The sequence below is a fragment of the Parasteatoda tepidariorum genome, chromosome X2, assembly GCF_043381705.1.
Source record: "Parasteatoda tepidariorum isolate YZ-2023 chromosome X2, CAS_Ptep_4.0, whole genome shotgun sequence".
Taxonomy (NCBI): domain Eukaryota; kingdom Metazoa; phylum Arthropoda; class Arachnida; order Araneae; family Theridiidae; genus Parasteatoda; species Parasteatoda tepidariorum.
Genome location: NC_092215.1, coordinates 16,298,494 through 16,313,096, shown reverse-complemented (window position 1 = coordinate 16,313,096; position 14,603 = coordinate 16,298,494). Strand labels below are relative to the sequence as shown.

General features: G+C 26.3%; 1 protein-coding gene across 2 annotated transcripts in view; it reads right to left on the bottom strand.

Moving 5' to 3' along the window:
* Nucleotides 1-2,715: 2,715 nt before the first annotated feature.
* The window catches only part of LOC107448598 (uncharacterized oxidoreductase ZK1290.5), a 29,852-nt gene continuing 17,964 nt past the window's right edge, over nucleotides 2,716-14,603 (bottom strand). Inside the window, exons 4-9 of one of the 2 annotated variants that reach the window (XM_016063859.3) lie at nucleotides 14,445-14,568; nucleotides 13,236-13,337; nucleotides 9,921-10,084; nucleotides 7,951-8,061; nucleotides 4,803-4,862; nucleotides 2,716-4,169 (exon numbers count right to left, since the gene is read on the bottom strand). In XM_016063859.3, the coding sequence (XP_015919345.1) occupies nucleotides 4,026-4,169; nucleotides 4,803-4,862; nucleotides 7,951-8,061; nucleotides 9,921-10,084; nucleotides 13,236-13,337; nucleotides 14,445-14,568 (705 nt within the window). In that variant the 3' untranslated portion in view covers nucleotides 2,716-4,025. The remainder of the gene's footprint in view (nucleotides 4,170-4,802; nucleotides 4,863-7,950; nucleotides 8,062-9,920; nucleotides 10,085-13,235; nucleotides 13,338-14,444; nucleotides 14,569-14,603) is intronic. The other variant, XM_016063862.3, reaches the window with a different exon arrangement.

Here is a 14,603-nt window from a genome sequence, read left to right as displayed (position 1 = left end):
TTCTAATGCATTAGGGAAGCAGTTATTCAAAATTTATTTACTTTTATCAGCTCAAAATTTAAATATATTTATTTTAATTTCATAAAATTAATAGAAACTAAGGTAGATATGTGTGAGTAATAATTATTTGCTTTGTAATTAGATTTTTTCCTAGTTTAAAAAATATTCAGACAATGAATTATAAAAGGAAACCTTAGTGACAAAATTTATAGGGATACAATATTAATAATAAAATAAAATTTTAATAATATTAACTGTAACTAAGATAGAAATACATATGACATAAATAAAAAATTAAAAATAATTATTTAGTAAAATGCAGAAATTTTTGTGTAAAGATCACAAATACTAAAAGAATTTTTATTTGTAACAGATAAAAATTGGTGACAAGAGGGAATCTATTGATATTAGTCTAGAGGGAGTCTTAAGACCAGTAAAGGGAGTCTTAAAACCAGTTTTATTTCAACTGCAGTGAATTGGAATAAAACAGTTATCTGATATATAGCTATTTAGTTTAATATGACACAGTATAGCAATCCTATGTATGCTTTCTTTTGAATTTTTAACAATTGCAGAAAAAATGTAACAATATATAGCTCTCAGCTCTTATTTGTTTTATAGTAAATAACTTTTTTTATTTTCCAGAAACTGGGTTCTAAGAATATTAATTTTTTTCCTTTATATTTTCAAAGTCCATATAAAAAATCTCTGCAATTTCTTTAAGGCTATAGCTCAAATTTCTGTCCAAGTATGCCGGGATAGTGGTATCTCACGAGTCGGACCTCTTTTTATATTCATTAATTAGTTTAAGAATGCTGCAGTTGCTCTACTAAAAAAAAAAATTTAAAAAAACATTATCAATAATTCAATGAATGTGGAATTAAAAATATTTCTTCAAAATGAAATACAATCAAATTAACACTATTCAATTCAAATGGACAACAGAATGAAGTGATCATATAATAAGAATATGCCCGCCACTTGAAGTGATTAAACTTTAGAAAATAATTGGTTAAGCAAGAAAAACATTACATGCCAAATAGAATATGCCTTTCTATCTTCTTTAGGTGATCCTTTACACAATCAAAACTCCAAGTAAAACAAGTAACCAGCAATTTCAATCTATTTCAATCCAAGAACAGGAATTGCGTAAGCAGGCTTTAATATATGTGAAATATGTTTTGTAAACTTCCATAATTGAGTCATTAAACACAGAAATGGAAAGAAAAAAGTCAAGACATAGTAAAAAAAAAAGTCTGTTTTATTTTATTTTACTTACTATATCATACAAATCAGTGAAAAATTTTAACTTCCTCGTAGAATGCATTAAGATTCTCATCAAAAAGTGCTACTTCATGACAAATGTATTTTCGTAAAATTAAAAAAATATAACTTAAGTATTTTGCATACTTTAACACGCCATTCACACACTGAACAATAAGTCTATGAGTATTCTTTAAAATAAATCCATGAGTATTTTTTATTTTTATGAGTATTATTTAAAATATTATTGTTTCGAATACTCTTTAAAATTATAAAACTGAATGATATAAATGACTGGGTAATACATAACCAAATTGTGCAATTACAGTATTTTGTTAAATCCGCCCACTTATTAAAGTGATAGTAATTTAGAATGATTGATGTTTTTAATGCTCTATATAATTAGTTCATAGTTATAAAAATAATAACTAATAAGATAACGGAAATTAACTAAAAAGACTTAACTGAAACATTACCAATATTTTGTAAAGAAAATTCACGCCTCTCTAAGCGAGAATTGTTTAAAATGGTAGGAATCTTATTTATGCTTAAAATAAAGTTAAATCATTTTAAAAATGATAATTGATTTTAGTCATTGAATACTCGTTGAATGATAATATAAGAAATAATAAATGCATATATGCTTTTTAAACTTATTGGTTTTTTAAAATATATTTATAATATTAAATACAATAATTGATTTAAATATGTAAATATATATTTAAACTAAATAATATCACAAAATATTTAAAATATCTGCACCAGATATATATTTAACTATAAATTCAACGAGTATTTGCAATTTAAAGTATTTGCTCAAAATCATCAGTATTTCTAATATTGCTTAAAATTAATTTTTCGATACACTTACAAATATAAAAACAATCATTGATATAGGTGATTAGATACATATATATCTTAAACCAAAATAATATCAAATTAAAATTAATTTCTTTTCTTACATGATTGATATTTCTAATAGTACTTTAATGGATTCTAATACCTTTAAACCAAAATGATATAACAAAAATACTTTAAATATTTGGTATTGTAATCACAGACCTCAATAAATTCACATGAGTATTTGGTTAAAATAAATATTCCTAATACTACTGATTACTAATATAGAAAACTCAATATAGATACACACATTTTTAACTAAAAGTATATAACATGAATATCTGTAACAGTTCACAATTCATCCGTAGAGTGGACAACAAATTTATATGGATATTACTTTAAAATTAGAGAATCAAATATTTTTATACATGATTTATAATTATAACAATAATAATTTATGCATATAACAAAAATTACTTAATACATTTTAACAGCTTGCTAACATATATCTTACATATAATATATGTAATAATAACATATAATGACGTAAGATATATATCAATATATCTTACATATAAAACATGAATATTCTAGATTTTTCTATATCAATTATTAGGAAAAATAGAGAAATAAGAGAAAATGCAGGATCAGTAGAGGAATAAGTCTTTACATTAAAACGGCATATAAAACCTAATCTACTTTTAATAAATTAAGGGAAACTAAGTAACTTTTTTATTTCAATCAAATTGGTATACTATATTTCCTTACATATATGGAAAAAATGATAGGTAGTGCTGTATTTTATTAAAAATATAATAATGCTTCTTAAACTATAAATGAATGAAATGAAATTCTTATACATTTGAAATTCTTACGAATTATCACACACAAACATCACTTATCTCTCTTACTAGATAGTTAAAGTAGTAAACTGATGTGTCAAAAGTTTTTAACACCCTATTTTTTTTGTAAAAAAAATAAACTATACAATTATGAAAATCAATATTTTAAATTATTTCTCATTTAAACTACTGCATTTAAAGTTGTTAGTATTGCTACTAACTATTGTATTTAAAGTTCAAATAAGCAAGAATGAGAGACAAGTTTCTACAAATAATGAGGCAGTCTAGCATATAGTTTTCATTAATTTTTAACAGACTATTAAAAAATATATACCTTGCTTTTATTGTGCATTTAAAAAAATTCAAAATTTTAATGAATGTACCCTACTTTTTTTTAAAAATTAATAGTTAAAATTTTTATCTTAAGATCTAATTAAGATAGAATAGTATACAGATTTTAATGCAAAATTGCCAGGAAATCTGTTTTTAATCACCCTATGCCTGAGAAAAGAGATTTAGTCACTTTTAGTTATCCAAGGTATATTGAATCAATTATAGTTTTACTTGAAACACCATAAAAGGAAAACTCACAAATTTTTAACTATTAATTTAAAAATAGATTGAAAAATTGCTTGATCTTTTATTGGTACACAGAATAATAATAGTAAACTATAAAGCAGGATATTTTTGCATTATCATAAGAGTAGGAATAAAAATAACAATAAAGCCTATAGTTAAACAAAAATTTCAGCAGTGCTTTATTTTGGAGAGGGAAACAGGATAGAAAAAACTTAGAAAACAAACCAATGACTTAGATTCTATAATTGTTTTGGCATGACTGTTGTTAACAACCAAATCTTTCATGAGAACATCAGTTATATTCAATGAATACTTTAGAATTAAGATAGTTTGGTCATCTGGACACGTTCCAGCATTTTTCGAACAACAAAAACACCATGCAAATAGGTTTCGAATCACCTCACCCTTCTTGAGTACAACAACAACTACAGTGTATGCTTCCAGATAATCTTCACATTACTCTCTCACTAATATACAGATAAATAGAGAAATATCGTGAATTCATTTTTTTAATGTCAATTTATAACCATCAGGCAACAGACTATCAATACTCTTTTGAATATTACAAATATCTACACTTCGTCTACCATCATGCAAATCATTCAGAATACTCATTTCATTTTCTTGTAGATGAAAATCAAAAATCTGCAATTAAAACAAGAATTATATTGTTTTTAAGAACTAATGCATAAAATAATAAGTATGGATGCTTAAATTTTTTTAAGTATTCTAACAAAACATTACGTCTTTAAATTTTAAAATTTTTCCATCAACTACTTTGAAAAGCCCTTTGATATTTTGATATGTCAATGTGATTTAAGATTCCGTCTTCATTTAGTTTTCTTAAAATCTATTGCCCCAACAACAGTTTAGTCAAAGAACAAATAATTAAACATAATTAAAAAATTTATTACATCTTAAAAAAGCTTAAATGTATTAAAAAAATTTATTATTTAAATAAACAAAATCTTTGGTTTTTATCACTAAAAAAACTTTAGTTTGCAAGCATAAATCTCATTAACCTTCCAATCGTAGAACCTATGGGAAAAATTGTACAGATAGTTTACTGCTATTCACTTTCTTCTTTTCAATAAAATGGAGAAGCTAGTTTTTTAGTTCAGGCAAGCCTGCATCCAAAAGTTCAGAAAAAGCTTGGACAAACGTTCAGAAGGTTAATATCTTTTTCCTTTTGTGAAAAACAGACAAGTTCATATGTTTTCACAAAATATTTCATTTTATTGTGAAATAAACATTTAGTAAGAAAGAAATGAACAATACCTTACAATTTTCTTTCACTCTTTCAATTTGGGTAGATTTTGGAATAGCTATAACTTCATTCTAAAAATATTGAAAGAAACATTAATAAGCATAGTTAAAAACATAAATAAAACTTAATTTGAATTTATCAGAAGGCGTATTAGTTTAAGCAAAAAATAATCAAACAAAAATGAATTCTTAAAAACAATTAAATTAAAAATTACTTTATTCAACAAAAATTAGGGTTGCAAGTTAATCAAAAAAAAAATGAAATTTGTGAGAATTTTTTAAAATTTTGCAGGAACTTGAAAACACAAATAGATACAATATTTGCACTGAAAGATATAATGTGTTATGGATTGACTGGTGCTATGTAAGCATTAAATTCGTTGATCAATTCTTCATCCTTAAACATCGGGATATTATTATAGATGAAGAATTGTTTTCTCCATGGCAAACATCTAAATATTTATATTGACTGGGTTTTAAAAAAAATTCAGCATCCTTTAAAAAAGCTTGAAGCTGGTGCACGGGAGCATTGCAAATGCTGCAAAATGAAAGATTTTGAATAAAAAAATAAGAATAAAAAAATTTTAAAAAAAACTTTTTTTTATATATTTACATTATTAAAAAAACCTGCTTTTCAAAAAAAGGCTCATATTTTAAGCTCTTGAACTCAATGGTTTCAAAATGAAATGGGATCTCCTTTCAAAATAAATATGATAAATAAGTTTTTGCTAAAAAGTTGTTACAGAATGTTTCCTGTTATCAATCCAATCAATAAAACAGCAATCTAAGATGAAGAACAAAGAGGTAGAACGTTTTACGTTCAAGAAACACAACCCATCTTTAATGTCTAATAACTCTCATAGAGAACTTATTATCCACATCATTGATTTGTAGAAATTTAGCAATCAACAAAATACAACAGACAGTCGTGAAGATGGACATCATTCCTTCTCCTTGAACTTAATATTCCTTTGTCAACATTTTCACATGCTTTTTCAACACAAAAGCTTTAGGAATTTTATTTCCCAGTGCAATAGCCTATGTAACATATGATCAACAATTAATTTCAGTAATCTTTCTGGTAAAGAGAGACTAATACAGTAGAGAACCAATTATCCGGGATGCTCGGGACCATCGCTATCCCGGATGTCTGAATTTCCCGGTTTTCTGGATCGACCAAAAAGTGTTGTTAATCGATGTTTTATCGAACCCGAATTACAAGGAAAAAGCGTAATGCATAAAGTAAAAGAAAAAAGAAAGGTACTCCTAACTTTAAAAAGAAATGGTATAAAAATAACATTTAAAAGAATAAAAAAATTTGCAAGTTTAGACAAGAAAAACATGTTTAAAAAATACAAAACTCTCATATTTATTTTTTAAAAATAATTACAATTTCTAAATTAACTAATATAAACAAAACCAATGGTTAAATAACGCAATATATTTCATACCTAATTATACGGGGGAAACGATAAAATAAAAGGAAAACTTATTAATCTAAATAAAAACACTTGAAAATTATCAAATCGAAACAATAGTTAAAAAAGGCACTAGCATAAATATTAAAACCCGGAACAAGGCAAGATCAACGGAATTTTAAAAAAAAAAAAACCTAATGATAAAATTTATGAATAAAAAGAATTCATTTATTGAGTGCGAAATTTATCGTGAAAAGAAAAAAATATCAAACGTAGTGGAATCAGAAAAACAAAACTGCAATCTGCATCATAAAATAATCCTATGTTTAAATTAATAAACAATTCTCCTTTTATATATTTTTTTTTGTTGATAAAAACACGATATTTAATTACAGCAGATGTGATTCCACACCAAGAAAAACTTGCAATTGATACAGCACTTCCAAAGAATGAGAATTTATTCAGAAGAAACATATTTTATTTTTATTAATCGATGTCAAATAGATAAATATATTTTTTTCTTTCATCTTCTGTTCACTGATATGCATGCAATGCATTTCCCCCACCCCGCTCGTAAATCAAACGGAAAACGAAATCAGTATGCCACACCCTTGAGCTTGATTGACGGCCTAAAGGAGAAAATAAAACATTCCTACCTTCAAGGTCACGGAGGAAATGACGTTTCTCTGGGTAAGCGGGGAAAAAATTCTCCCCTTCCTTACATTTTCCTCTACTCAACTTCAAGGATGAGTACAATTTCCGCTTTTTTTAATAATCGTTCTAGTTTAAAATGGCGGGAAAACCAATCAAAATTTTTCCCGGTTATCTGGATACCGGATAAATGGTTCTCTACTGTACTTCCTTTCTTTTATACTTTTGTATTTCTACGGTCTTTCAGACAAACAGGGTCACCTCCCTTTATCACTGCTCTTATCTTTGATCTATTTTCTACTAATTTTGCTTGACATAATCAATTCCAAGGCTTGGAAAAGAAAAAATTATCATTAAAATATAAGCAATGAATTAAAAACTGCTCTTTGAGCAAATTGCAGCATTTAAAAAATATGTGCAAATTTTAGAAAAAAATTACAGAAATTAGAGGAGAAATTTGCATAATGAAAAACTTGCAACCCTAATCATGAATTAATCTTAAAAAAAGAGTTATTATATGTATTGAAACCAAGAAATATTGAAACAGCAAGTAATATAATTTTACATTAGCAAGAGTATTCTGCAAAATAGAAACAACCAAATGATTCTGAACTGCAACCTTGTAAAATACCATTTGGCAGACTCAATAGTAAAGAGTTTAATTCTGACCGAATCTTTTCTTCTCTTTTTTTACCAGACCTTTACTTCAATGGTCTGACAAGGTCTATTACCTTATTTGATAAAAAACTAATGACATGGTCTTTGCTACTAGCTATTGCCTTCAGACAAGATTTTTGCTACTATTAAATACAACTCTACATTCTAAATTTTTCTCCATTAAACACATTCTCCGCAAACGCACATCTCCAAAAGATATTTGTCAATTTATTTTACTATAAATATATTTCTATATTTAAACTTCTTTTGTCAAAAAAAAAGACAAATGTTATGATTCCAAGTTTCAGTATTAGATGTAGATTCAGTATTACTTTTGAGATGAAAATACATGGATAAGTTTTGAGTGTTTATTTAAACTCAAAAAGCAATAAGGCATAAAGTTAAACACAACATATTAAAAAAAAATAACAAACCTGAATGGACCATCTTATTAAAATTTGAGCTGGAGTTCGTCCGCACCTTCTAGCTACTTGAAGTACAGCTTTTTCACCTAAAAGTTTTCCCTTTCCTAGAGGACAATATCCCTAAATAGAAAAAAAGCTTTCAGGAATTATAATATACATAACATACTATTTAAAGCTGAACAAGCTTGAAATGTCAGTATTTTCTGCTTTGTGTGAAACCTTTTTCGGTAGTATTAGGTATTGGTAGATTCGGTCGATTTAGGTTTTAATATTTAATTTCAAAACATGTCCAGCAGTAACAGGAAGTCTTTATGATAAATAATGACCGATTAGAGAAAAATTGCAGACTTGTCTATCATAAAACATTTAATTTTAATTTGTGTATTTGTTATAAATTTTAATTGTTGATTCTCCTTTAATGTTTATTGTTTCTTTTTCTTCCCTGTAACATGTAATATTGAAAATTGACTATTAACAAGTGTGGAGTGTTATCACACTAAACAATTGCATCAAAAGCTACTGGTTAAAAAAATTATTTGTCTCTTGGTTTAGTATATTTGATTTGAAATTATAAATTTAGCCTACCACAACATAAATGTGCATGTAAAAGTTCACTTTGTTCCAGTTATCTTCTGATGGGGCCTTTAAAGTACATTTAATAATAACCATAATTTGCAAACTTTAGCAAAGAATTTCCTACCACTTTAAAAAATGTTTTGCATAAAGTGAAGCAGTTGGCCTTCCTGCATATTTCTTGAAAGCAAAAAATTATACTTTAATTTTATTTCAAAATTCTTGTTCCTTTTAGTCAAAATTATATAGTTGTGATGTGTGGTTTAATTTGATACAGTAGCTTTCTATTTACACATTAATTAAGATAAATAAATAAATAAATTAAATAGCGGCAATAGTAACACCAAATCTCCACATGATTCTGATCTTTCTGGTTCTGAAGCTGCCAGAGACTTGACATTTATACAAAGCCAAAGAACATAATAAATTTTTAAGAGCATGTATATCATACAGTTTTTTCCTCGATTATAACTTTTTCTTAACATACAAGATATCCAAAAATTAAATGTTATGCTCTACTGTTTTGTTTTAAGAATTATCTATTTCTTATTGTTTCTCTTTTGCTTTTTTTTTTCATAGCTGTTAGTAAATCTTTTCTTCTTCATTATTTTTCCATAAGCAGTTAATTTTGATTTACCTTTAAGGTTCCTAGTATTTATTTCAATTAACAATTTCCGTTCTCTATTTTTTCTTTAATAAATTTCAGTTTTTTTCAAATTCCAGTTTTATTACAGCAAAATATTAGCATGAAACACTGAGAATTTTAGTGTTAAATAATAAAAAGAAATGGTAATAATGTAAAAAATGTTTATATTTTTCTTTTGTGCTATTCTTTTTCCTCCAGCAATTTTGACTTTTTAATTTTATTTATCTTTAATAATTTCTACAACTAACTATTACAGTTTTTTCTCCTATTATCTATTTTTTAACAAGAGTCAAGTGAGATAATTTATTAAGAAGCAGCATTTTTTAAAAATCAAGGTCTTTAGTACTCAAGTATTTGCACATTCTCATTCTATGTATTCTAGATAGTAAAAGTTTGATTATAAATAAAAATTAAGCTTTCATTCTAAGTATTGTTTGCTTAAAAAAGTTTGTGAAATCTTATATTTTTTTGTGTTCCAAAATATTTTTCCGCTCATAGTCTTCATTAGTTTTATTCTTAATGCAATATTATGTGCAGTCATAAAATCGAAAAAACTAGTTAGTTTTAATGAAATAAAAAATATATTTTAACCAGTTCAATAAAGTAAATAAATAAATTAGTTTTAAGTTTATTTAAGACAGGAAGAAATTAAAAACTTTCAACGATAAAAGAAGTTTTTTTAATCAAAAATAAATTTTTAAAAAATAATGAACTATTTTGTTAATAAATATTGAACTAAAAATTAAAACTATAAAATCACCTCAACTTGTATTTTATTTTCCACACAAAACTCCTTTAATTCTGATGGATTTTGAAATGGATTGAATTCCACCTGATTTACTTGTGGTGCAATGCTTGCTGTATCCAATAAAGATTCCAGATCTTCAATACCATAGTTGCTAACTCCAATACAGCGACTAAGACCTAAATAAAATAGAAGAGAATATCAGTATTACAATTAAGTAGTATTATACAGTTTTGTAATTTATCAATGTTGACACTTTGATTTTATTAAATTCAGAAGGTTTTTTGCATAAGCTAAACCCTTAAAAATTAAATAGTTTATATTTTTAAATGTTTTAAGTAATTTCTGCAGAGTATGGTGCACTGGGAACTAAATGCGATGGTAAAAAAAGTTAATCCCTAAAAGATTTGGTTTATTGTGGTCTTAGAGATACAAAGACTGAGTTAATTTTAATACATTTTTTCAATTATACTTACAAGATTTTGGTAATTTAAGACATTAAGCAAAAAAATTACATAATATAGATCTAAGAATAAGATCTTTTTTTTTTGTTGTTCATTAGTAATGTTTTTAAGAAATAATAAATATATTTTACATAATTTGGTGTTTGAAAATAATAATGGTGAAAAACATTCATTGCCATTTAAAATGGGGACCTTTTTACTATAAGGTGACAGTTAATTTTCAAATTTCTAAAAATGTCTAACCCTCATGCAATAGCAGGGTTGCCACTCAAAACTGTAAAGAATTTTCCTGTATATTAGGAGTAATACACAACCACGGTGTTAATGTGTTGTTTTCAAGATAACAATACCCCTTTAGTTCTAATCACTGGAAAAAACAAGGGACAGTAACAATTCATAATTCAACACTATTCAAAATAAAAATATTACGGTAACAGAATATTGTTTGCTCATATTAACATACCAAAAAAATTAATGCATTATCATGTCTAGAATGTCCAGTTCTGAAAATGCACAACATAGATTAAGAAAATAAAACTACTTACCACTAGACTACTAAAAAATTAAAACTCCGGTGAAACAAACTAAAGAGCAATAATCTTGTTATCATAATAAAAATTTAATTTAAAAAATTAGTTTCAAAACAAAACTAACAATTTTTTCTCAATTGATATATTTAAAAATCAATTTTAGCAACTTCTACAGCTACTTCTTTTTCAATCATTAGTTACATTTTTTCTTCTGCAACTGTTTAATTTGCAATTCCACTTTTTGTTTGCAAAACTCATTTTCCTTCTCTTTTTCCTGGATATTTTTCTTCTTTTATGAAGCATTGTGATATCTCCCACATGCAATTTTACAAATTGAAACAAATGTTTTGATATAGGAACCTTTGAAACTCTTTCATAATATTTTACAGCATCAATGAAAATTTTAAGACCAACTAAGGAATCTTCTTTGACATTTTCAACAAGCATGTCCTTACGAATACTAAACATAATTTCTGCAGCAACATTGCCATGGTGTAATATAAGAATTATTTGCACAACTTTCCACATATCTAAAAATTCTCCAGACTATAAAACAAAAAAATAAAAATCATCCAAACAAATATCATGAAATGAATTAAACTGTTTCTTGTATTTGCTCTTCAGTTTTTCTAAGTATCTTTTAAACAAATTTTGAACGTTCTGGACGTAAAGCTGAAATTTTTCCTTTTGAAAAAAGCAATTCAAGCAAATTATCCATTTTCTGCTCTCTGGTCACATAATACTGCATTGTTTTTTAACATATGGATTCAATCAGGATGGAACTTTCAAAACTGCAAAATTCTTTGACATGAGCTCAAGTATTTTTTTATATTGTAATATCTGAAATATTGTACTCTTAACAAACACAAAACACTCTGCTAAAAAGTTTCTCTTTAGGTTCAGTTGCTCCACTAGCATTTAAGAAGCTTAATGTTACTATGCTAATAACTGTATTCAGTCCTAGATTCTGTATAACAGTCCTAGATTATTAAGATCATCAAGGTCTATCAAAAATAAGCAAGTCAATGAAACAAAATTATCTACCTGTTTTGCTTTTCATGTCATGGTCTAAATTCAAGAGTAGCTTTGTAAAAATGTTTTTGGTCAGACAAGAGTTTTTTTTTTTAAACGTGCATATGAAACTGGGTATTTCTTTACATTTCTGAGATATCTGAGCACTTTACTTTTGCTTATGACAACCCTCTCAATCTTATCCTCAATTGTTGCATTAGTGGAGAAGATCACAGTTAATAATTCTTTATTTTTCTTTGATTCTTGGACTTTCTCATATATTTTTATTTATTTATTTATTTTTGGAAAAGTGCCACTTGGCATAAATCTAAAATAATAAACTAGTCTTGTTGCTCTTTTCATCTTTTTAGTGTGAAACCATTCCAGTATAGCTTGGTCGATTTCATGAAAATTATAAATTTTCTTTTTTTGTCTAACTTTTCATTATTTTGCCATTGTTCGATTATTGTATTAGCATTTTTCTTGATGTTTGATACCTGAGTTTGAAAAACATCTTCTCTTTTGCTATTCCCACTAAAAAGATGAATAGATTCAGAAAAGCTGGTTACATCCCTAAGAAGCAGGTTTTAACTGGGAATAACACCCTGGAAAAGTGAAGTATGATAACCAACTGCATTGCACCTACATCCCCAACCTAAACTCCAGTGCTGACCAAACTCTTTTGATGCTCATGGAGATTGATAACATTCCAAAGATCTTTTTTTAAAGAATGTTGTCTACCACAAAAGATTTCCCTTCAGTTGCACTTCAGCAAAACATAACCTACAAGTTACGATCATCAAAGGTAATTAGTGCTGCTGGGATAACAATCAATTTCCATATTTGTAAGTAATTGTAGATTTGATCATTAATGCGGACGCAATATCTAAGAATAATTTAAAAATTACTCTTACTTAATTTATTTGAATTTTTTTATAAATATATTTTTAAAACCATACCACTATTTATTGTATTATATGGGGAAACTGTTTGATTAAGTGTGACTCTTTAACATTACATGGCTAGGGAAATGTTCTGTTCCCGAAGGTTTTATTCTAATAAGAGGGTATTCATTTATTTGTTACTCAATTAAACGGGGCCGACATTATAGCAAGGGGAAAAAATTTCTTATACCGCTAATAAATTAGAAGGTCTGAAATTTTTAACATAGTTTTGCTTCCCAAACTATTAAAATTTTTAACTTATTATTTATTATCCATTCCAGATATATTTTGATAAGAATTAAGAAGGTCAATGTTATTGAAAACTTCCAAAGACTCTTAAAATAAATAATAAGAAAAATAAACACTCTTAGAGAAAGTGACCTTCATCATAAAGAAGTTCCAATTCCCTCCAGGTTTCTTCCAGAGTTTGTTTCTTATTAGGACAAGATGAGACACACAATGGCCAATGCATCATATATAAATCTAAAAATATGAAGATAAATTGTACACTGACATTTTAAAATATGAAGTAAATACACTAATTTCATAAACTGCAAAAATTATATAATTATCACTTTTATACATATAAAAGAGATTGAAATAAATAAAAAAAATAATTGAAACTTTTGAGCTGTAAGAGCAAATGCAAACTAACAAAATGAAATAATTTAACAGGATTAACATTCTCATAACTAAATATAATTTAAATATTGAAACTTAAATAAAAGTAAAAATATATAAAATTTAAGTATAATATATTATAAAGATAATATGAATATGGGACATTGAGATACTCTTCAACAAATGTTAATACATAAATGTTATTAAGTAAAATAAAATATGAAGCTTTACATTATTTCATTTAGTACTTTAATTAATGACGAATTTCTATAGGGAGCATTTTTTTACAAATTTAGCAATCTCATGCATCCTCAGCAATCACATTCTCAGATCCAACATATAAGTTCTTAGTATATACTGCAAATCAACAGAACTTAAAAACCTTATAAATAAGAGAGAAGAAATGTTCAAAATCTTGGAGGGCCGCAATGTCAGGCAGATACATAAAAGGGGGGGGGGAATGATTGAAAGGTTAAGAACTATTAAACTATACCATTAAACAAAACAAACAAAAATCAGTCCATACTATTTTAGTTTTAAATTACAATATAGTTCTATATCAAAAAAGAAATTATCTGCATTATTTAAAAGTTGATAATTAAATAAACGAAAAATGAAAAGTTTCACTCAATCATTAAAGTTAATTTGAATTTAAGTTACTGCCTCAGTATTTTATAACCTTCACTCATGAAAAATTTTAAAAAATAAATATAATAAATTATAAATGCTATAAATTTTGAATATAACCAAATTAGGGTGATATGATAAAGATATAAGTTTTGAAACATTTTTGTTTAAAAAGTTGATCGATAGAAGATAATATGAAATTCATTTTCATATTACTTTTTTTACATCTAAGCCATGATAAAAAATCTGAATTTTAACGAACATGACTTATGAAAGCTTTAAAAAGAATACTCAACACAACATTTATAAGAGAGAACAGTTTCAATGAAGAATTCAGTTTACCTAAATAATCAACTCCAAGTCGTTTTAGCGATCCATAAAATGCTTTTCGTGTTGTGGATGCTCCGTAATCAGTACACCATAATTTTGTTGTTAGAAATATATCTTCACGTGGAACACCACTCAACTGAAACAAATTTCATCACTTTATTAAGCAGACTA